The sequence below is a fragment of the Nicotiana sylvestris genome, chromosome 9, assembly GCF_000393655.2.
Source record: "Nicotiana sylvestris chromosome 9, ASM39365v2, whole genome shotgun sequence".
Taxonomy (NCBI): domain Eukaryota; kingdom Viridiplantae; phylum Streptophyta; class Magnoliopsida; order Solanales; family Solanaceae; genus Nicotiana; species Nicotiana sylvestris.
Genome location: NC_091065.1, coordinates 142,367,402 through 142,392,454, shown reverse-complemented (window position 1 = coordinate 142,392,454; position 25,053 = coordinate 142,367,402). Strand labels below are relative to the sequence as shown.

Here is a 25,053-nt window from a genome sequence, read left to right as displayed (position 1 = left end):
GATTTCAGTCAAATCCAAAGGAGTCCCACTTGACTAATGTAAAGAGAATATTGAGATACTTGAAAGGCACCACTGACATTTGCCTTTGGTATCTAAAAGGTAGTAATTTTAACTTAGTGGGATATGCTAACGCTGATTATGCAGGTTTCCTAGTGGATAGGAAGAGCACCTCAGGTATGGAACACTTCCTTGGTTCATGTCTTGTGTCATGAGCTACTAAAAAGCAAATTCAGTGGCCTTATCTACTGCTGAAGCTGAGTATGTTGCTACTACTTCATGATTGTGCTCAAATGTTGTGGATCAAGAAACAATTGATGGATTTAGGTATTGAAGTTGGTTGCATCCCTATTTTCTGTGATAACACTAGTGCTTTTAGTATGACTAAGAATCCGATTCATCATAAGAGAACTAAGCACATAGATGTTAGACACCAGTTTTGAGGGACAACTATGAGAAAGACTTGATTACTGTGGAGTTTTGTGCTACTGACAAGCAAATTGCTGACATCTTCACAAAAGCCTTAAGTAGAGATTACTTTGAGAGGAACAGGTTGGAATTAGGGATGATTAAGATCACCTAAAAGGACCAGTTCAAGGTTAAACAAAAAAAATGAAAAAAAATATATTTGGTTAGAAAGTCTGTGAATTGTGTATAGTTAGATTAAATCTTGCTCAGTCTCATACTTTCCATAGTATGCTCTTGTTCCATGTGTTAAAATGACTCATTAATCTTTAATGATATTTTCTCTATTTTGGCAAATGTAGACTTACACAAGAGAATTATCAGTGAAGAACCTGGTTTATCAAGATAACACGGTATGTTTTTTACACTCTGCATAATTTGAAATAACTATATTTGGATCATGAGCAGAGTCCTACCAAATACCAAAGTTCTTGTGAACTTATCCGTTACAAGTGAACCGGTTATGTTCAAGACTCCTGATCGTATTAAACTACCTAGATTCTTTTAAGTCTGTTACTCAGGGGGAAGAAAGTGGTTCTTCCGAAATTGAACAGGTATCTTCTGATTCTAAAGTTTCTCCTGAGACAATTTCTAAAGTTGCTGCAGATTTGGAAACTAGATTTGTAGGATCTATAGCAGGTGTTGAGACTACAGAATCTGGAGAAGTTGGTGGTAAAAATGAAAAAGAAAAAAGGAGAGCAAGGGTGCTAGGAGTACTGTGAGGGGAAAGTGGACAAGAGTGGCTGATTGTTCACCCACTCCTATAAGTTTAACCAAAGACGCATGTGCAATGGTTGTTTGGGGAGATGAACCTGGTTCATCTGTAGAGGAAACCCCCACAAGACCTGCAGAAGAAAGTGACTGAAAGTTATAATCCAGCTTCTTAATAGAGTTATTAATGACACCAAAACTCATACCATTTCCTATGGCTTCATTCTCACAACTGTGTTTGCACATTTCAATGTACCTATGAAAAGGTGGGAGGTTAGTACAAGCATGGCTCATTTTTGGGTTAATACTCTGCTTGCTTGCGATATGAAGTTAATGTCACTCCTAAAGAACCTAGTTCATCCAAAAGGTACCAGTGAATAGCAAGGTCAGAGTCTTGGTGCAAGAAAGTGGGGCTAAGGATGCTGAGATTGAAAGACTGAAGAAGAGGTTGGTTGAGGTGGAGACTAAGAGAGATGCTCTCAGAACTGAGCTGGCAAGAGAAAAAGAGAAGAATGATGGCATTCTTCAAGGTGTACTGAAACTCCTCCAAGTTAAAAATCAAGCATCTAGTTCTTCCCAGCCTTAAGCCTCCTAGCCTAGTGTAGATTAACCAGTGACCCAGTTCGGAATTTTTTGTTTCTTTTGCTCATGTTTTCAGTATTTTTATTTCTTTTTACGCTTTGTGGTAGAATCATCAATTATCAATGAAATTCACTGTCTTTTTCTCTAACTGTTTGTTTATATTTCTTTGATGGTTAAAATTATTAGGTTGATCTATGATGATTAATCCATGATTGCATTTGAAGTAGCCTCAGTGGCCATGAGTAAGCTTTAAAATCTGGTTATCTCATATTTTTTATGCAACTTTTCGATGATGCCAAAAGGGGGAAAAAGGTTGTGCTTTAAACAAGTGATGTTTATAACCTAATGTACTTGGTCCTTGATGATAAGTGATAAAAAAGAAAAATATTTCTAACATTGTGTTGATGTTGAGCTGAGTTGAAACAGGGCCTAAGCTTATGAAAAGCACAGAGTTTGTCATCATCAAAAGGGGGAATTTGTTGGCCTAAGTAAAGGTTAGTTTTGAAGATTGACAAAGGAACTCAGGATAAACCAGGTCCAGCACGTGAAAGAGATAAGCTTAACTTGGTGTATTTAATATCTCCTGATCGAAAAGGTTGCATAATTGATAAGGAGAAGGACTCCTTGATCAAAGAGAACACTATCCAAGATAGGTAAGGAGTTAGAAGTTGAAATCAACTAGAACTCTTCCACCAAGGAAGAGTTGCATCAGAACTCTAGTTATTTCTTCATCTACTAACTCTATAAATTGCAAGATGTTCTCACATTACAAGTGTTGCACAAAAACGCAGAAGTTAAACGTAAATTGGGAGGAAAATAGCAAGGCTTTTTGCAAGCAGTTCATGTGTGATTCAAGTGTGCAAACCTGAAGCTACATGAACCAGATTGAAGAACCGGCTTCATAAAGAGTTTTATGTGTCTTTCTTTATTTCTAGTTCAATTGTAGTAGGTGTTTTCATATTGTACTTTTTAGCTTTATCGAGAAGCAATTGTAATAGGTACTTTGAGTATTCAAGTTAGAGTTAACTTGAAGTTGTCGCAACAGTTAGAGGCCGGTTGCTACAACGGGATTAGAGGTAATCCTTAGGTTTACAAAGAATTTTGTAAATGCTATTTTGGATCAGTGATTTAGTGAAGTGTTGGGGAAAATCCTACTGAGTAGTAGGTCGTGATTTTTTCACCTTTTAAGCCGGGTGTTTTCCACGTAAAAATACGTGTGTTCTTTATTTTCTGTATTTATTATTCCGCAAACAGTAGTAGTTGGAACATCTAGTGAACCAGGTTCTTCTATAGTTCGGTTAAGCGAAAATTGGGTACCACACAAATCACCACCCTCTTGTGTGGTATTGATGCTTAAAACATCAGTAGTAATAGGTAAGAATTGAATGGTTAATTTCCTTCTTCCTCTATATCAACAATAAATTTCATGTTTAGGTGTGAAACTTTAAAATTGATTAAAATGCACTGGTGGTTGTAGAATCGATTGTTTGACTGGTGTCAATTGGACTGGGGTCTATGTATTGGCTCGAGAAGTTTTGAGATGAGTTGATATAACCCTTTACTAAAGTGGTTTAACTCACAAAAGCACACATACAAGGTATTTGATGAATTGCATAAAAGAGTTAATATATACTTAATTGGAGTAGTAAGTACCTATTAGCTTAGAATTATTTTCTAGCTAGAGTTTAGATAATTATTTTAATATAGCACGATCTTCACGTGTGGGGTTACGAGCAGTGGGAAAACCCATACCATGCATGTAAGAGAATTGTTTCTAGATTGTTGATTTTATCTACACAAGGCATGCCTTTCCCTTTTCCAGCATGCATCTTTGTAACTGAACTATCCTTGTGTGAGTGTACGGATTGAACATGATTTAGGAGTGATAATTTATCTATAAGGATCTTACATTTGGAATAATGGCATGCCTATTCGATTACATACTTCTTCATTAGTTTTATTTTATAGGTCTTTGGCATTTTGTATTATTAGGTTTTCTGATGTCCCTTCTTCAGGAAAAGGATTGTGCATGATTTCTGTCTTCGAGAAAGCTACATTGGTGTCTATATGAAAAAAAAACATATGCTAGAGTTGGACAGTAATTATTATCTCTAGTTAAAGACGCTACTATGTATACACTGCTATGTGGTTTAGACTTTGGATAGGGATTCCAGAATAAGTATATATGAAAGATTTAGACTTGAAAAGTCACAAGAAGAAGTTTTAGAAAGAAAAGATTTTTGGGAGTATCCTCTATTTTGAGAAGGGGTCATCGTTGAGGCCAAGGGTCCTAACAAGGCGTTGACTTCCTGAATCTACTTGTGCCAAAGTAGGAAGCACACGAGTCGAGGGTCTCGTTGCTGAGAATTTACTTAGCCATGCTAAGGTATGATACATGAGCGTTGAGAACCATGAAGCGAGTGGCACCTCGTAGATTGGGCCTATTCGATTAGGTTGGGATCGAACCCGTGCCGATCACATGGTGACTGAGACAGAATTAAGTCAGGATAGTTGGAACTCCCAAGTATAAAGTGAAGTATTTTTTATAAGAAGTAAAAATAAAAGAATTTCTTTTAGAATATTCATAAACTGTTACTATACAATTATTTTAGAATTATTCTTATAAGCTTTATATTTTACATGCATTTAGAACCTTTGCTCGTAATGTATATGTTATTAAAGTTTCGCCCCCTGTTGTTGAAACTCACTGAGTACAATGGATGGTACTGATGTTCTCTTTTGGGAACCTACGTTGGTATGCGGTACAACGTATGAACCGATTTTGTAGGCGAGCAGGCTACTGGTTAAGACTTCCTTCTCTTTGTGCTATTGGTGAGCTCCACTTTTGTTCGTGGAGTATTCCTTAGAGTTATCTTTATTTAGTTATTTCTTTGTTTACTTAGAGAACTAGCCAGAAAATCTCATGTCCTGAGCAGTGCGTCAGTTTATCAGTAGAGGCTTCATAGACATAGTCGTTGGGTTAAGATTCCGATGTTTTTGATAATAACTTAGCAGTAATTCAGTAGTTAGTACGAATAAAGTTTTGGAGTTGATTTATTTAAATATTTAAATTAATCAAAAATATTTGGTTAGAGTATTGCCTTATTGCATATAAAGTTTGGAGTTATAATAGATTTGATAAGCAGAGATGGTTCGCTCGGTCATGTTTAGTGATCGAGTGCCGGTCCTGGCTTGTTCAGAATATGGGTCGTGACAAACTTAGTATCAGAGCCTCAGGTTTATGGAGTCTTAGGGGTCTATGAAGCCATGTTAGTAGAGTCTTGTTTATGGGTGTGAAGCGCGCCATACTTATAAACAGGAGGCTACAAGCATTTAGGAAAAGTCTCATTTTTTTATACTTTAGATCATGCAGTAGATCTTACCTATAAGAAATTATCTAATGTATTCGTTTCTCCAAAACTCGCAGAAATGGCTCGTACTCGTAACTCTGACACCGACACTCAGGATGCTACTCAAGAAACTATTGCTACTATTGTGGCTCAAGGCAGAACTAAGAAGGCTTTAACTTAGAAAAGGAAGCGTATATCCACAAAAGGGGTCCAAGTACCCCGAGTTGAACGTGAAGAAGGGGTGGATAATGATGAGCAATTACCTAAGGATCTAGTGCCTCCCCCAACAGCAGCTCCGGCTTAGAAAACTATATCCCTAGAGGTGGGTCAGATATTTAATGCAGTCAACAGTGCTATGAAGATGTTTAAAGCCTTCATGGCCAACCAGAATGAGAGAAGAGATGAGATTCCACCTCAATTAACTAGACAAAACAATTCTGAGTCCTCAAGAGTGAATGAACTTTTGAAGTTGAATCCTCCAGTGTTCCATGGTTCTATAGTTGATGAAGATCCAATGTTGTGGTTGGAGGGTGTCAAGAAAGCCCTCCAAGTGATGAAAGCATTTGATGATGAAGTTGTGGAGCTGGCTGCTTACCAGCTTAGAGATGTGGCTGGCGCTTGGTTTGAGATGTGGGAAAAGAAAAGAGATGAAGATGATGGTCTGCCTACTTGAGAAGAATTTAAAGAGGCCTTCATGGCTAACTTTATCCCAGAAGAGGATAGAGAAGCTAAGGCTACAGAGTTCAATAGCTCAACCAAGGGAATAAAAGTGTTCAAGAGTACTACATGGAATTCATAAGGTTAGCTAAGCATGCTCCTCACATGGTTAAGATAGAAAAAACAAAGATTTGCAGGTTTGTTGGCGGTTTAGCTTACCACATTAAGGATACGACATCAGCTGCAGCAATAGGGATGATAGCCTTTTCCTCTGTTGTGGGATTTGCCAAGCACTTAGAAAAAGACAGACAACATAGGAGAGAAGAAAAAGAGCATAACAAGAAAGCCCTGCCAGTGGGCAGGTTTAATGGTACATCCAACGGAGGTGGAAGGGATTCCTCTAATAAGGAGTCATTAGCACCAGCTCAGTCCAGTCATTAGTCAGGTGGTGGGTATTCCTTCAGATGTACTCAGAGTTATGGAAACCAGTCTCGCCAGAATCATAATTTTAGGACAGCATCCTCACATAGCCAGAGTCATGCTGAGCAACATTCACACCAACAAGGTCTTTGTAGAACATGTAAGCGGCAACATTCAGGTCAGTGCAAGCTCGGGTTTCATGGTTGCTATCATTGCGGAGACATTGGTCATATAAAGGCCAACTGCCCAAAGTTGAAACATAATTTCAATGGGGGATCAACTCGTCCTTCTAGTTCCTCAGCTACTGCAGTTGCACCACCTCAGGCTCATGGTTCTCATAATCAGACCGGGCATGGGGCAGGCAGAGGTGTAGATCGAGTAACTCAGGGAGGGGGACAATCCCGTTTGTTTGCTACACTTGATCGTCAGAGTGTAGAGGCATATGTAGAAGTTATTATAGGTATACTTTTAGTCTGCTCACATAATGCTTATGCCATAATGGATCCAGGTTCAACATTTTCATATGTGACTCCATACTTTGCAATTAACTCGGGCTAGAACCTGAACAACTTAGTGAGCCATTCCTAGTATCTACCCCAGTTGGCGAGTCAGTGAGAGTTACAAGAGTCTATAGAGGTTGTATAGTTTCAATCCAAGGTCGCAACACCGGGGCCGATCTCATAGAGTTAGAAATGGTGGATTTCGATGTGATCATGGGTATGGATTGGTTGTCTTCCTGCTATGCCATGTTAGATTGTCATGCCAAGATAGTCAGGTTCCAATTTCCAAATGAAGAAGTCTTAGAGTGGAAAGGTAGTATCGTTTGTAGGTAAGTTTATTTCTTACCTTAAGGCACAACGAATGATCGGTAAGGGGTGTCTCGCCTATATGGCTCACATCATTAATCCAGAATCAGAACTACCAGCTCTTCAGTTTATGCCAGTTGTTAGAGAATTTCCAGAAGTTTTCCCAGATAACCTTCCCGGACTTCCTCCCGAAAGAATCATAGACTTTAGCATTGATCTCGTGCCAGGCACTCAATCCATATATATACCGCCTTATAGGATGGCTCCAACAAAACTTAATGAGTTGAGAGAGCAGTTGAAAGACCTTCTTGACAAGGGCTTCATCAGGCCGAGTGTTTCATTGTGGGGTGCCCCGGTCCTGTTTGGCAAAAAGAAAGATGGGTCTCTCAGAATGTGCGTCGACTATCAGCAGTTGAATAAAGTTACCATTAAGAAAAAGTACCCACTGCCAAGAATTGATAATTTATTTGATCAACTTCAAGGTGAAAAGTACTTTTCAAAAATAGACTTGAGGTCGGGGTACCATAAGTTGAGAATCAGAGAAGAAGATATATCTAAAACAGCCTTTAGAACTCGCTGCGGGCACTATAAATTTCTAGTAATGTCCTTCGGGTTGACAAATGCCCCAGCAGCATTCATGAACCTCATGAATAGAGTTTTCAAGCCATTCCTTGATACCTTTATTATCGTGTTTATAGACGATATTTTGTTATACTCTAAGAGCAAGGAAGATCATGCAGAACACCTCAAAATAGCCTTGCAGACCTTGAAGGAGAATGAGCTTTATGCCAAGTTTTCAAAAGGTGAGTTCTGGTTGCAGTCAGTAGAATTCTTAGGTCACATGGTATCTAGTGAAGGAATAAAAGTAGACCCTCAAAAGACAGAAACAGTCAAGAACTGGTCTAGGCTGACAACGCCAACCAAAATCAGGAGTTTCTTGGGGTTAGCTGGCCACTATAGAAGGTTTGTAGAGGGGTTTTCTTCACTTGCAGCTCCATTAACTAAGTTGACCCAGAAAGCAGTTAAGTTCCAGTGGTCAGACGCTTGTGAGCAGAGTTTTCAAGAGTTAAAGAAGAGGTTGACCACTGCACCTGTATTAACCTTGCCGACAGGTTAGGGTGGGTTCACAGTGTATTGTGATGCCTCAGAGTTGGTCTCGGTTGTGTTCTTATGCAAAATGGAAAAGTTATTACTTATGCTTCCAGGAAGTTAAAGAATCATGAAAAGAACTACTCCACACATGACTTAGAGCTTGCAGTAGTGGTGTTTGCATTAAAGATATGGCGACATTACCTTTATGGAGAGCATTCTGAAGTGTTTACAGATCATAAAAGCCTCCAGTACATTTTCAAGCAAAAAGAATTAAATTTGAGATAGAGAAGGTGGCTCGAGCTATTGAAAGATTATGACATCAATATCCTTTATCACCCGAGCAAAGCTAATATGGTAGCAGATGCACTTAGTAGGAAGTCAATGGGTGTCTTGGCCCATCTTGCAATACAAAGGCGATCTTTGGGTCGAGAAATTCAAAAACTAGCAAATGATGGAATTAGATTGTATGAGACCAAAGAAGGAGGTATAACTACTTATGCCTTAGTGCAATACTCCCTTATTGCGCATGTTAAGGCTAAGCAAGACGAAGATCCGTACTTAGTGAAATTAAAAGAAGGAGTCAGAAACAAAGAAATCACTGCTTTGACTCTAGGAAGTGATAGAGTTCTGAAGTTGAATGATCGGTTATGTGTGCCTGATGTAAATGATCTTAGGAAGGCCATAATGAAGGAAGCTCACAGTTCGAGGTACTCTATCCACCCAGGTGCTACCAAAATGTATCTAGATTTGAAAGAGTTGTATTGGTGGAAAGGAATGAAGAAACAAGTAGCAGATCATGTGGCTAAATATTTAAATTTCTAGCAAGTCAAAGCCGAGCATCAGAGGCCTGGTGGCCTAGCTCAAGATATAGAGATACCACAGTGGAAGTGGGGGATGATTAATATGGATTTCGTAGTAGGTATACCTCACACGTACTGTAAACATGATTAAATTTGGATTATTGTAAACCGACTGACAAAGTCCACGCATTTCCTACCAGTAAAGATGACAGATTCCGCAGAGCAGTATGCGCAGTTGTACATCAAAGAAATAGTCTGATTGCATGGTACTCCCGTTTCAATCATATCCGACAGAGGCCCTCAGTTCACAGTGCATTTTTGGCAGGAATTTAAAAAAAGATTAGGTACCAAGGTCAATTTAAGCACCACTTTCCATCCACAGACCGATGGCCAGGCATAAAGGACCATTCAAACTCTCGAAGATATGTTGCGCGGGTGTGTTATAGATTTTTGAGGTAATTGAGATTTTCACTTGCCACTTATAGAATTTGCTTACAATAACAACTATCAGGTCAGCATCGGTATGGCTCCTTATGAAGCATTGTATGGGCTGAGATGTAGGTCTCTCGTGGGTTGGTTTGAACCAGTAGAGGTGCCGTTGATTGGTCCAGAGTTTGTTTATGAGGCCTTGGAGAAAGTTCAGTTAATTAGAGAAAGATTTAAAGCGGCTCAGAGTCATCAAAAGTCTTATTCTGAATAGAGGCATCGTGAGTTAGAGTTCATGGTTGGTGATAAGGTATTTTTGAAAGTTTCACCAATGAAAGGAGTTATGAGGTTTGGTAAGAAAGGGAAACTTAGCCCTAGATTTATCGGACCTTATGAAATTCTAGAAATGAAAGGAAACATGGCTTATAAGCTAGCGCTACCCGTTGAGTTATCTTCTGTTCATCCTGTCCTTCATGTGTCTATGCTTAGAAATTACATCCATGATGAGTCGCATATAATACCTGTCGATACCATAGAAATTAAGGAAGGCTTGACTTATGAATAGGAATTCTCGATAGGCAAGTAAGAAAGTTGACAACAAAAAATATAGCACCGGTAAAGGTTTAGTGGAGTAATCATGATTCAAAAGAGGCTACGTGGGAGGTCGAGGAAGATATGAGGAAGAAATATCCACATTTATTTGAGGAAAAAAGTATGCGAACCTAGGTTTGGATTGGCATTTGTATTTTATTTATTAAATACAAGTTAGCATGTGTTTATTTTATGTCCTTGCTAGATTATACTTAGTTTTTGAAGTAATTTAGTTTTTGTCAGAGTATATTTAGTTATTTAATAATTTAGTGTCATACCATAGTACACTTAACTCCTTAAAGTGATTTACTTTTGCTAAAGTGTTGTGCTTTAGATTCTTGTTGGTTATTGTGGTACCTCCTTGTCGGAGTGTGAGTAATTAATTTATGAGTTGTACATGGTGCCTAAGAATGGCCTGTTATGGTATATTTGGTTGTTGTTGGTGTAGTTGTGGTATTTGTGACAGGGATATTTTTTTTGGATAGTCAAATTTATAAGGGATACTTTGCCGAATTTTTTAAAAATTTAGGGAGTTAGCCAAAATTTTGAGTCCCTTAGAAGGGTGAGTAGTGCTAAGAAAACTTAAGAGGTTCAAGGACTTAAGAAATGATTGTTAGCTTAAGAATAAGGCCCTAGCAACATTCGGGGACGAATGTTTTTAAGGAGGGAAGATTGTAATACTCCTCAAATTTATAAAAGTTTTGAGACACGCTAATTATAGAATTAAATTATTATTATTATTTTTCTTGCCATTATAGTGAATATATATATATATATATATATAATTAATAATTTTAATATTATTAATTATTAAAAATGGATATCATTAATTATTAGTTAAGTTAAAAAAAGGGGAAAAGGGGCCTAAAGCCCATAAAAGGGCTGATGGAACCAAAAAGGATTCAAGCCTTAAGAAAAGAGTTGGATTAGAAGCTTAGACAAAAACAGAGAGAAACGAATAGAGGGAAACTCACGACACAGAGAGAAACTCATGCAGGCAACGAAAAATCTAGGGTTCCTTACAAATCACTAATTCTTGAAATCAGGTATGTAAAATTCCCTATGGTCAATTACTCTATAGTAGTAATAGGTAAGAATTGAATGGTTAATTTCCTTCTTCCTCTATATCAACAATAAATTTTATGTTTAGATGTGAAACTTTAAAATTGATTAAAATGCGATGGTGGTTGTAGAATCAATTGTTTAACTGGTGTCAATTGGACTGGGGTCTACGTATTGGCTCGTGAAGTTTTGAGGTGAGTTGATATAACTCTTTACTAAAGTGGTTTAACTCACAAAAGCACGTATACAAGGTGTTTGATGAATTTCATAAAAGAGTTAATATATACTTAATTGGGGTAGTAAGTACCTATTAGCTTAGAACTATTTTCTAGCTAGAGTTTAGATGATTATTTTGATATAGCACGATCTTTGCGTATGGGGTTACGAGCAGTGGGAAAACCCATACCGTGCATATAAGAGAATTATTTCTACATTGTTGATTTTATCTACACAAGGCATGTCTTTTCCCTTTTCCAGCATGTATCTTTGTAACTGAACTATCCTTGTATGGGTGTACGGATTGAACATGATTTAGGAGTGAGAATTTATCTATAAGGATCTTACATTTAGAATAATGACATGCATGTTTGATTACTTACTTCTTCATTAGCTTTATTTTATAGGTCTTTGGTACTTTGTATTATGAGGTTTTCTGATGTCCCTTCTTCCGGAAAGGGATTGTGCATGATTTCTGTCTTCGAGAAAGCTACATTAGTGTCTATATGAAAAAACAACTTATGCTAGAGTTGGACAGTAATTATTATCTCTAGTTAAAGACGCTACTATATATGCACTGCTATGTGGTTTAGACTTTGGACAAGGATTCCAGAATAAGTGTATATTAAAGATTTAGACTTGAAAAGTCACAAGAAAAAGTTTTAGAAAGAAACAATTTTTGGGAGTATCCTCTATTCTGAGAAGGGGTCATCGTCCAGGCCAAGGGTCCTGACAAGGCGTTGACTTCCTAAAACTACTTGTGCCAAAGTAGGAAGCACACGAGCCGATGGTTTCATTGCTGAGAATTTACTTAGCCATGCTAAGGTATGATACATGAGCGCTGAGAACCATGAAGCGAGTGGCACCTCGTGGATTGGGCTTATTCGATTAGGTTGGGATCGAACCCGTGCCGATCACACAGTGACTGAGACAGAATTAAGTCAGGATAGTTGGAACTCCCAAAGTATAAAGTGAAGTATTTTTTTTATAAGAAAGAAAAAGAAAAGAATGTCTTTTAGAGTATTCATAAACTGCTATTATGCAATTATTTTATAATTATTCTTATAAACTTTATGTTTTACATGCATTTAGAACCTTTGCTCGTAATGTATATGTTATTAAAGTTTTGCCCCTATTGTTGAGACTCACTGAGTACAATGGATGGTACTGACATTCTCTTTTGGGAACGTACGTTGGTCTACGGTACAACGTAGGAACCGGTTTTCCAGGCGAGCATGCTACTGATTAGGACTTCCTTTTCTTCCAGTGCTATTGGTGAGCTCCGCTTTTGTTCGTGGAGTATTCCTTAGAGTTATTTTTGTTTAGTTATTTCTTTGTTTACTTAGAGAACAGGCCAGGAAATCTCATGTCCTGAGTAGTGCGTCAGTTTATCAGTAGAGGCTTCATAGACATAGTCGTTGGGTTAAGATTCAGATGTTTTTGATAATAACTTAGCATTAATTCAGTAGCTACTACGAATAAAGTTTTGGAGTTGATTTCTTTAAATATTTAAATTAATCAAAAGTATTTGGTTAGAGCATTGCCTTGTTGCATATAAAGTTTGGAGTTATAATAGATTTGATAAGCAGAGATGGTTCACTCGATCATGTTTAGTGATCGAGTGTCGGTCCCGGCTTGTTCAAAATATGGGTCGTGACATAATGGAATGTAGTCTCTAGGGAAAGTTTGTTTGGTCGGGGTCATAATATAGCAATCACACGCAATTATCCACTCAATACCTCTCGATAGTTAGAGTGATTTTCTCAATTTGGCTTTCTCAAGTCCAAATGGGTATTGCACAAAACAAGTGATAAATGCTCAAGTCGGGTCTTACTATCTCTAGATTCAACCCTTTAACTGACGCTATCAATTTCTTGAGTTCACTCCATTCCTTGTTAGTCAAGTTTTCCTAGACTTAGTCTTTCTTTCTCAAGTAGAGACTAAGTCAAGTAGGCATGAATCAATGTTTGCAACCATCAATTCTCAAATTCAAGCAAGAACTAGGCTAAATATCACTAACTTAATCACAAATAAGCCCCAAATCAAATACCCATTAAGTACCCACACAAGGGTTGGGTCACAACCCTAGCTAGAAATTTAGCTACTCATAGAAAATGAAGAAATTAAAGAAGAAACTAAGATAAAATTCATAATAAATGATTAAGGGAAGAAGATCTAATGTTAAAATGTTGAACTATTACAAAGTTACCCAATACAGTAAAGAAAAACGGCTATCTATTCTAAGGTGCACCAAACTTGACCTAAAAATGACAAAAAGATCTATTTATACCCAGCTAAAATTTTCGGACAAAATTGCCCATGTGGAGGTTATGCTACCGCACAATTCTGTGTGCGGTCCGCACTTTGAAACTTGGCTTGACAGGTTAGACTTAAGTGGCTGCACAATTTTGGGTTGCGGACGCACTTCTTCAACTTCTACGGACCGTACATTTCTGAGTGACGCCGCACTCTTGATTATGTGGCCGCACAATAATGGTGTGGTCCGCACTTCTTGAACTTGGGCTTTCGGCAAGGAAAATTTTTGCGGACCGCACATTTCTAACTGCGGCCGTGCTCTTGATTCTGCGGCTGCACAATAATGGTGCGGTCCGTACTTCTTCATGGCTTAAAAATCTATCTCTCAGAACCTCATCTTCTGCGGCCGCGCAAGAATTGTGCGGTCCGCATTTTGCATAGGAATTCTGTCATAGGCTTTGTCATGTTCTGCGTCCGCACTCAATATTGTGCAGTCCGCATTTTGCCTTTTCAGCCTTGTTTTGGTCTTTGTCCAAAATTACTACTTCTTGAATTGATTTTCATCTCTTTAACTCATATTCCAACACTCCTACAAGAAAGCACATTTCATAAGTTTTTGGGAATACCTTTAAGCAATTTTGAGCTAAAACGAAAGTAAAAGAGTGCAAATAAGTAGTCAAAATCCTTACTTATCAACTCCTCCAAACTTAAGCTTTTGCTTGTCCTCAAGTAAATAAGGTAATTCTCACCTCCACAAGACAAGAACTATTTCAACTAGCCTAAGGTGAATCAATCACACATCAAGTGGGACCAACAATTACCTACAACAAATATAAATTATCAACAATGTAGTGATTTGACTTTTTGAATACAATAGTTCTAATGTGCACTAGCGCATTAAGAGCTGACTTTATTCATCAAGGAAGCTCGCTCTATCATGTAGGTCATTATGGATCCAAAACTTCTCCTCCTCTACTCTCCGTTAGCATATCTCACTTTAGAATGTAACACTCAATTTAAGGATTTGTAAAAAGTTTTCTCATCTCTATCAAAAGAATGTCACAAGTACAACTCTAAGTACCATATGCTTGCCCCTCATGTAAATCACCACTAATGTATTCTCACTCAAGTTGAAATCATGTAGGGCTTTTTCGGGATGTAATGAAGGCTTTTTGGACCAAGATAGGACTGGGTTCATCTTTCCTTAAGAACTCCATTTTCTCTTTTTGGCTCATACTTTATCGACTCTTTGAGTCATTTTCTTTTTCCTCGGGGGAACTAGAGAGATGTAACATCACTCTTTCTTGGTCATGATATTCATTTTTTTATCCTTCTCTATTTATTCTATGCCTTTCATCCTTGTTTTTCTTTGAATCCCTTCAACTTTTTACTTTATTCACTTTCTTTTTGGCATTTTTCTTTTTGTTCTTTCTTTCTTTTCTTTGCCTTCCCTTTTCTTCATTTCTTTCCTCTTCTTTGTACCTTTATATCACTTTCAAACTCCTCGTCTCTCCTCCAAACTTATGCTTTAGCCAATTGAATGTTAAGGAAAGATACCACCCCCTAAATAAAAATAAGCGTTGTCCTCAATGCTTCACAAAAATAAGAATAAGTAAGAGTAAAGTTAAGAGAACTTCCTATATGGTTTTAATGTGCATGGCATCCTCAACACCCTTGGTATCCTCCAACTGTATCTCATCATCACCCGGCTGAGGGATAATAGGGTTGGTGAGCATCTGGTACATCTCCTCAACGGTGTGGGTAGCAAGGTCTGGCTCTAGCTAGTTGCTGCCTCTGATGCCTTAGGTACTGATTGTGCTACTGGTGCTACTGGTGCTGACTCCATTTTTAAATCAAGTGGTAGATCTCCAGCAGATGCGATCTTGGAAACTTCTTTTCTTAACTTATCCACTGACTTTTTCGAAGCCTGAGATTTCTGCATCTTCTTCACTTGCTTACCCAACTCCTCAATGACTTCCCCATGTGCCACGAGAGTATCCATAATGGTTTTTTGATTTTCCAGGATCTTTGACAATGTTTCCTCCACTGATGGAGGTACCTGTGATGCTGCTAGAGTAGAAGACTGTGCTTCAACAACACCGGATATGTCAGACAACTTTGAAGTAGTTGTCTACATCAAGTTGTTGAGACTCGCCAATATCTGGTAGAATCGTAGCGCAATGAATGGATATATGGATGAGGCAGGCACTAGCACTGAAGTAAAATGGTCTAGAAGATGGAGGTGGTGGCATATCAGTTGTCCGGGTGGAAGGCTCAGCTGCTATGGAAGGCATGGGAACTGTGGAAGGCTCAACAGGTGAATCTGTAACCACTACAATTGGCTCCTCGGACTGGACAGCAGAGGTAGTTGACTTACCCTTGAACTTTGGGTTGGCAACACCCTGTATGTGGTACCATGAGGAGGGATTCTTGGCCTTTACTTTTGTATCATATGGCCACGGCTCCACCTTTGCATCGTTGAAATACTCTGTGAGGGTGTTTGGGTAAGGGTAGGATCTTTCACCTTTTTGGATAGCTAATGTGACGTTGGTATACATTATGGCACCCACATTGATTGGGTACCCAGCCATAATAGAAGCCACCAGAACTGCTCGGGGAAGTGGGAGATTGTTCTCATTCAAACATGGATCAATACGGATGCACACAAAGGTCTGCCACCCTTTATCTTCAAAATTTAGAGTGGCCCGGAGGATAGGAACCCCTGCTATAATCTATGGTGGTGGTGGTCCTCGAGCATCCAATATCTCAGCTAGCCACGGGCAAGCTGCATCACCCATAGCAAGCTTTTCCAAATATTAGACTGCCTCAACTTCTTCAAAGCCCACATAAGTGTTAAAAGAGCAGGAGTCAAATTTGACTTTCAGACTTCTCACCTTTGTTATCTTGGTACCCTTCTTTATGTGAGCCACATTGGCATAAAATGCTTTAACCGAGTGCTCATTTGCATCAATGACACTTTGGGTGAACCACCTCGACCCCTTTCGCTCGCGGAACTGTCTAAGGACATTTGGATTGTTAATATCCAAGTCCTTAATTAAGCATTGTCGCTCAACTGTGAGCGATCTCTAGGGCCACCACTCTCTTAATTGTGTAAAGGCCGTCAAACTCACTAATTGATCCTCCCATATTTCCTTCTTCTTTGACCTCTCAAAGCCGCTCACTCGAGTGTCCCCTCCTCTACTATTATCCGGGACATTATCATCATCATCTAAATCAATTGGTGCAGGAGGAGTGTGTGTAGAGGAGGGCTCTGAACGCTGGATGCCGACATCTGAACCCTCAGAATAACTAGTAGCGGAAGAGGATTCATCATGGAGTTGGTATCTCCCTTGAAATGCATGTGGCTGAGATTAGGCTTCCGGTTGTGCTTGCATAAAGTTACCCTCTGAAGCTTCCCTAGACGGGAGATACTCACTGGATTCTGAGGAGTCAGGAACTCTGTTGGTAATTGCCTTCTTGGTTATAGCTCTTTGGACTGAGAGTGGGAGGTTGCCTCTGCCTCGGCCTCAGGAGGGTTCGGCCCTCCCTTTCGATATATCACCTCTTCCACATGATCTAACCATTGTCTGCAATACATAGCAATAGGAATCAATTAGAGTTGAAGGTCACAATTTACACAGATTCATGCATGATAGTTGCAGTAAAACAGACTCAGAAGAGGCAGTGCGGACCGCATAATTTTGAGTGTGGCCGCAGACTGCCTTTTGAGGACCGCACAATATTGAATGCGGTCGCACATACTGAAGTGCGGACTGCACAATTTTGAGCGCGGCTGTAGACATGTGATTTTGACCCTCCCCAAGAGTTTTTATATTTTAGCATGTAAATATTTAATTTAGGCCTAATATAGCTATTTCAACTCATTTTTACTCTTTTACTTTTATTTTATTACAAGAAAACGAAAATTACAAAAAATAGGTTCATTAATATTTTATGGTCATTTTTAACCTTGAAAAAATACCAAAAATAGTTTTGTTTTAACGGTCAGTCTTATTTTAAAAATTATTTTTACTTAAGTAGGGCTAATTAATATTTTGATAATATGTTTAGTTAATTAAGCTAATTTTAAGCATATCTAATCATAAAGGCCCAAGTTTCTAGCCCATTCCTTAAGCCCAATACCCAATAAACATTAAGCTAATCCTAGGGACCCTTCTAGACTCTTCTTTGGAACAAAAAATTAATAAATAGACCCTAAGAACATAAGAGCAAATACACAAAATATAAACATAGACCCTATACCTATATATACCTACGCCTAAAATCCAAAAAGGGGCGAATGGAAGAAAAGATCTGAAGCGCCGCAACACACAAAAATACATGACCCCTCCCTATCCTTCATCTTCTTCATCAACCTGTAGGTGACCTTCATCTCCAATTCCAACAACAATACCACAGCAACCCTTCAGCAACCTCATGCCAACCACGCTACACACACCCATCAACAACCTCATCTCCACCACGAACCCAGCCCCAAACCAGCCGTGAATCATCCATAAATCCGCCGTCAAAATCACCATGAAATCTCTGTAATAACAGCTCATGGAGTTGCAGGATCTCATTCACAAAATCCCATGAAAATCAATCTCAATAACCAGCAAAAAGCAGCCACAGTAGCTCGTTTTCAGTTTGTTTGCCGCCGAGTTTTCGGCAAGCTAGAGGTCCGTTGAGTTCCGTCGAGGTTCGAGTGTCGTCCGATGAGATTCCGCTTCACCGAGTGAGTTCGTTGATTGATTATCGTGTATTTGAGCAGTTATCATAGAGTAAAGTGCATTGTTGATCTGTTGTTTGACGCAGAGATTGAAAGGTGCGTTCATTGCTTGTATATCATCATAACGCGCATGGGTCTCAAGTCCATCCTCATTCTAGTTTTGGCTGTATGTTAATCTAATTTTAGTTCAGTTATCTCTGCATTACCCTTCTTGTTTGATATTGATTCATGTCAAAATGAGGATCGATTTATCCATGATGACCTTTCCTTTCAAATATGTTCATCATTTTGCTTGAATGTTATAACAGTAGTATGCTAAATATCATATGATTTTACAGTTTTAAAAAGTTCAATTGAATAATGGACCTTATTGTTTTGAAAATCTCCAATGGTATGAATTTTTTGGGGAGAAAATGATATATGATTTCGTTTAAAATAGTGGTGCAATTTTTATGTTGAAGCTGTTGGATTCAGATTATAGTTTAACTTTAGTCTTCATGATTTAATTGTTAGTCCAATTTTATAATGCACGCTTTATAATAGTCTCAAAATTTGAGAAGAATTATGAACATCATAGTTTGCTTTAGGCGCGTTGATTATATAATTATCACGGCTATTGCTAAAATCCGGGGGTGTATTTCATGTGACCCGATTCTAATTTCCAACAAGGTTAAATAGAACGTGTCGTGAACCACGGGTGCATTTCATGTAGCGTGGCTTGCGATATGTTTTAAATAACCTTGAATTAATTTTAAATAAATAAAAGCGGTTTTAAAGTTAAAAATGTACATAGGTTCAAAAGTATTTTAAAATAAGATAATTAGGCCAATAATAACAGTTGAGTGACCGTGTTAAAACCACGAAACTCGGGAATGTCTAACACCTTCTCCCGGGTTAATAGAATTCCTTACCCGAATTTTTGTGTTCGCGGACTATAAAATAGAGTCAATCTTTCCTTGATTCGCGATTTGAAATCGGTGACTTGGGACACCATAAATTATCCCAAGTGGCGACTCTGAATTTTTAATAAATAAACCCCGTTTCGATTGTCACTTAAATTGAAAAAAACTCTCTTATACTCCCTTCCAAGTGTAGGTAAAAAGGAGGTGTGACAGCTCTGGCGACTCTGCTGGGGACAAGAACCTAGAACCTCTGGTTCAGGGTTCAGAATTCGAGCTTAGATTAATTTTTATAGTTGGATTTATTTATTATCTGGTTTTATTTACATGCTTGGGCCTAATGTGCTATGTTGATTTTTACCGCTTTGATATTGTTGAACTGTATATAAATTGTTACGAAACCCTCTTCTCTTTGAGTCTTCTAAATTATCTGGGAAGTGTGCACTCTCTTCTGTTAGAGTCATTTCAATTTTAGAACGAGGTTCGGACAAGTTGCAAAGCTAGTAAAGCTTCTGTATTCCCGGTACGTTGCCCCCCTCGGCTCAAGCTGTCCGCTCGGGTAAGCCAGGTCTAGAATAAATAAACCCAGGTTTTTAAACCTAGAATAACACAGCCTCATGTCGGATCCCTAGTAGGAACGCTTGTTTGCATCACGTGCATCTAACGTTGGGGACTCAATACAGGGGTTGGGTTCGTCTAGGACAAGTGTACCCGAAAAATAAAAAGTTATCCTATTGCATCTTATGTGCTACATGTTGCAAATTTTCAAGGATAAAAGGGGTCATTTGGCGGACCAATGAGGTTTGAGGGGAAATGAGAAAGAAAAGAGGGTGAAGTGTGAAAATAAAGCAATTAGGGCCCTATTATATTTTCTGTCACATTTTTGTTAAGAAAAAGACCAAAAAAAATTCAAAAAAAAAAAGATTTTGCACTTTTTCATCATTTTCCGAAAACCAAAAAAAAGAGGACAAAGAAAATCCAAAAAGAGTTTACATGTTTCATCATTTTTCAAAATAAAATACAAAAAAAATATGTTTTTTCTATATTAGTTATTTTTTTATAATTCTTGCCCGTATCCAAACTGTCCGAACTACACATACCTGATTCTCGTCTTTCGGGGCGTGATACGTAGGCAACTCACATAGGGTCCGGTCTTCCTAGTAAATCTTAGGTTCTTGGCTTTGCGGGGTCTTAGCCAAATTTTGCATTTCTAGCCATCTTTTGGTCACATAAGCCATTTTGCAAGAATAGTCTCAATCATGTTTTGCATGCGTCCAATAGGGAGTGTTATTGTCTTACCTAGTGTTGGTTTGAGTTTTTTTTTCATACAGGTGTGGATTTACTTACCGAAGTTTGAGCATGACAGACACCCCGTGACCATCCAGTCAGGATCGCTCATTCAAGAGTTGACTAAGGAGATTTGTTTTATTTTTTATGTTTTGAATTTGTTCTTCATTTTATGTCGTCTTTTATTTTCTAGTTTTGTACAGTAATGTCGAGTCTTCTGTTATTGTACTTTCTACTTTATATTTGAAAAAGTGTGTTGTAACTCAAAAATCCAAAAAAAAAGGAGGTTTCGCGTTTTACATTTCTGTTAGAAGTTTTCTTTAGAATACTAATTCTTTTAAGGTGGTTTTCCTTTAGGAAATTAATATCTAAAACTCAAAATAAAAATTGTTGTTATATTTCCTTTTACTACATTAAGACTAAAAATTCAAAAAAAAGAGAATTTTCTTTTAGTACCTCTTTAAAAGTTTTTTTTTAAGATTTTAGTTCCAAAAATTCAAAAAAAATTCTCTTGAGGTGCTTCTTTGGGAAATTAATGAGAAATGAAAAAACAAATCTTTTTATTTTCATTAGAACTTTAGGATATTGTACATAGAAGAAAAAAACATACTTTATCTTTTGTTTATCTTTAAAGTTTCTTCCTTAGGTAATCAAAAACTAAAATCCAAAAACATTTTTTATCTTGTTCATTTCTCGTTTCGAAATCTTTCTTCAGGGATATCAAATGAAAATTCAAAATATTTTCCTTTGGTTTATTCTTTAGATTTCTTTCTAGAAAAAGAATCAAAAAAATATATATCTTTCTCTTGTAGGTTTTTTTCCTTAATAATTTCTCATAGAGTATTTGTTTCAAAAGAAATAAAACATGCCTGTTAAGTTTGAGTTTAGAATAGGTTATAGAACTTTAAGTCTAGAAAATTCAAAAAAGAGATTTGTTTCTTTTATTCTCTTTTCTCATCATAATAGTCATTAAGGAAAAAAAAGAGAAAAAGAAAAAGAGAACGTTAGTTTGTTTTCTTTATTCCCGATCTTTCCGAACTACGCAAAGATATGATTCATGTGGCATCATGATACGTAGGCAACCTACATAGGGTTCGATCGAATCATTTTTTATTATTATTAAATAAAAAAAATAAAAAAACAAACAAAAAGAAAAGAAAAAAGAGATGAAATCATGGGATGTGAGAAATGAGCGGGAAGAAAAGAGCGATAATCAGAAAGAAAAAAAAAGAAGGAAAATGAGTGAGCTAAGAAGTACGAGAAAAGAAAAGAAAAGAGAAGATTCAAATGGACAAATTGGGATGATGCCAAGTGACCTTGTGGCCCTCGAAGTTATTCTTGAACCATTAATTGTGGCTAGGTGCATTGCACGAAATGTGATATTTTTAGCTGTTAAATGCCCTAACGCGAACATGATGACTTCATTTTGTTCCTCTTTGTTCTCCTCATTATAGCAGAAGGGTGGTTGGTTTGTGGTTCTTAAGGTAACTCGTCCATACAACACAAGGTCAGAGGGCAAGGTAGTCATGGCTAGCAAAAACTTGGGCACAAGAGTTGTTGACCCGTCAAGGGAGTTTGTGGAGTCGGAGTCTGAATTGAAAGAGGAGGTCCAAAGGGTGAAGCAACAGATGGCAGAAATGTATCAGTCCTGGATTAGGGGGCATCCTCCACCTTCATTCTCCACTAACTACACTGAAAACCCTGCAACTATCCCACCACTATCACAAATCCAGATTCCCACTGCTGCTGATATCTCCCCATGACTTTTTCAGACTCTACCCACCAAAATCACCTCATATCCCGCTCCTTTGGCCACTCATGCTCTTGCAGCTCCTCCACCAGCTATTTTTCCTCGATCCTCTAACGAGACTGTGTTAAAAGTCCCCAATGCCCAACACTATGCTCCAGAACCAACTTTCAAAGTCGCAGATCCATATTCTCACATTCCTCATTTTGATCCTCCTGGTGAAACTGAAAAGCCTGCTAAGACAGTGGAGCAAGATGAGATATCCAGGAAGGTGAAAATCTTAGAACAGTCTTTAAGAAACATGCAAGGGATAAGGAGCCAGATGAGTGTGGCTTACAAAGACTTGTGCTTGTTTCCTGATGTCCAACTGCCTACTGGGTTTAAGATGCCAAAGTTTGATTTGTATGATGGGCACGGAGATACTGTGGCCCATTTGAGAGGTTATTGCAGTAAGATGAGAGGCGCCGGTGGGAAAGACAAATTATTGATGGCGTATTTCAGTCAGAGTCTGAGTGGGGCAGCTCTGGAGTGGTACACCCGCCAAGATGCTAATAGGTGGTACACATGGGACGATATTGCTCAGGCCTTTGCAAGGAACTTTTAGTACAATATAGAAATTATCCTGGATCACATGTCCCTCGCCAAGATGGAAAAGAAGCCTAATGAAAGCTTTCGGGAATACGGGCTTAGATAGAGAGAGAAAGCTGCCAGAGTCAATCTTCCGATGGAAGAAAAATAGATGGTCGAGTACTTTATTCAAGATCAAGAACCAACTTACTTTGGGCATTTGATCACGGCTGTGGGTAGGCCTTTTAATGATGTGTTAAAAATGGGAGAAATGGTAGAAGATGGGCTGAAGTCTAGCAAGATCATGAGTTATTCTGCTTTAAAAGCCACAACACAAGCAATTCAGAATGACACAGGAAGCTTGCTGGGTCAGAAGGAACACGATGATGTTGCCATGGTTGTTTCAGAGTCACGACATGGACCAAAGGATCCGACTCACCAATATACCCAGCCTCAACTCCAACCCCAAACCTATCCCCGAGCTCCACATAATCCACCTCAGTATTATCCTCCGAATAATGTCCGGTCATCTGTCCGACCACCAGGTCACTCCCTATGGCGAGCGCCAGCACCACATAATGTGTTCTTACCTTCACAACATTTTCAAGCACCCAACAACCCAAGAAAAGAGGGGCAGGGAGGGAAACAAAGGCAAATAAATAGTTTCACGCCAATTGGGGAGTCCTACACAAGCTTGTTTGAAAAGTTAAAGCATTCTGGCCTGATTGAGCCACTCCTCGACTATACTCCAGACCCATATGCAAAAGGCTTTGATCCTACTGTACGATGCATGTACCACTCTAATGTCCAAGGGCATAACATTGAATATTGTCGTTCTTTGAAAAGGGAAATAGAAAGAATGATTCAAGAAGGGGTAATTGTGATCAATGACAGTGACAGGGAGCATGCGAATCCTCTTGGGAACTTGTTGACTGAAGTTGATGATATTGAAGTTGGTAATGGTCTTGGCAATATTGATGCGGAACTCAGTGGCTAAGATGACGTGCTTGGTAATTGGAAAGACGCTCCATTTCTTGGTTAGCCGAAGAGGAGTTTTGGTGGTTTATTTTGTTGTCATTTCTGTTGTCCGGGTTATTTTCAGGGTTGTAATCCGGATATTGTCTTGTGATTCAAACCCTTCTATCCTTTAATTTTGCCTAGTTTGTTTAGTTGTAGTATCTCGTTTAGTGTTGTCTAGATTTGTTCCAGGGTTGTAACCCCAGTTTAGTTTGTTTGTTTTGTTGTTCAAACCCTTTCACCATCTGTCTAATGCAATTTTCTATTTTTTGTTATTTCTAGTCATTTTTGTCTAGTTCTCTTTTCCTTCTATAGTTCTTTTCCTGTTGACTCTAGTGACATGACATGCACGCGTAATTCTCAGTCTGGTCTTAAAAAGTTAGTTTAGTCATGAAACAATGAAATAATTTTGAAGATGATATGAACATTTGAGGGAAATAAGTAAAGGCATTTTGAGATCACTTCAAGCCTGAATTGTGTGAAACTGGGGCAGATAGAACATAAAGAAACACTATTGAAACGCATCCTGCCATATTAGGTTGAAGCTAAAGGCAAGTTTGCCCCAAATTGGCAGGGGCCGTTCGTGGTAACGAGAGTGTTGTCCAATGGTGCTTTGTATTTAACAGATGTAGAAGGCAAATGTGTGGATATGGTTATCAATTCTGATGCAGTTAAAAGATATTATGTATGATTTCTTTGGATTGTTTAATTGTGTTGTTTGTGTTTGGCATGCTTTGAAGATTGGAATGATGAAGACATTTTATCCTGTTATCTAAACACTTTATCCTTTGTTACCCCTTTGAGCCTTATTTATTTTCTTTCATATCCCTCTTTTGGAATTAGAAGCAGAGTTCAGAAATACAGACACAGAATTAAAAAAAAAAAGAGGAAAAGAGAAGAGAAAAGGAGAAAGAAAAATGGGAAAAGAGTAAAGAAAAGAAAGAAAAAAAGAGAAAAAGAAAAAAGAAGGAGAAAAGTACCAAAAAAATAAAGAAATTCCTATATCATGAACTATGTTCGACCTGATTCCTTTTAAGGATACGTAGGCAGCCTCATGGTTCGGTCCCATCAAAGTAAAATTCAAAAGTCCCCAAGCAAGGAAACTGGGCAGAAGTTGTGGTTGTTGTAAGAGATTTGATTCCAAAAGTTGTAATTTTGAGTGCTTTTAAGTTGTTTTTGAGCCTTTATGATACTCTTTGTTTTTAATCCTATCCAAAAGCCTGCATTACTGTCTTAAAAAAGACCTTCCGATTAATCTTTGAGTAGTGCCAAGTCAAGCGAGTTAGAAGTATGATTCTTATCAGGGGCAACACTCCGTTCTACACAAGAAAAACAAAATGAGAGAGTCTTATCAGTGAAAACCTTTACAGGCA

At 38.2% G+C, this 25,053-nt stretch overlaps 2 protein-coding genes across 2 annotated transcripts; both read left to right on the top strand.

Annotated features, from left to right (window-relative positions):
* Positions 1–5,891: 5,891 nt before the first annotated feature.
* LOC104219647 (uncharacterized) lies at positions 5,892–6,740 on the top strand. The gene is made up of 2 exons (XM_009770352.2): positions 5,892–6,124; positions 6,227–6,740. Exons 1-2 carry the CDS (start codon positions 5,892–5,894, stop codon positions 6,738–6,740), a joined length of 747 nt encoding a protein of 248 aa, XP_009768654.2.
* A 1,691-nt stretch (positions 6,741–8,431) lies between these two features.
* LOC138878346 (uncharacterized) lies at positions 8,432–8,902 on the top strand. Its single transcript, XM_070158013.1, has one exon. It carries the CDS (start codon positions 8,432–8,434, stop codon positions 8,900–8,902), a length of 471 nt encoding a protein of 156 aa, XP_070014114.1.
* Positions 8,903–25,053: the final 16,151 nt, after the last annotated feature.

Excerpts from the sequence above, each read along its gene's own strand:
- LOC104219647 (XM_009770352.2), top strand. The coding sequence starts at position 5,892 with ATGGAATTCATAAGGTTAGCTAAGCATGCTCCTCACATGGTTAAGATA. Across the intron at positions 6,125-6,226 it reads AAAGCCCTGCCAGTGGGCAG|ATGTACTCAGAGTTATGGAA; the intron begins GTTTAATGGTAC and ends GTATTCCTTCAG.
- LOC138878346 (XM_070158013.1), top strand. The coding sequence starts at position 8,432 with ATGGTAGCAGATGCACTTAGTAGGAAGTCAATGGGTGTCTTGGCCCAT.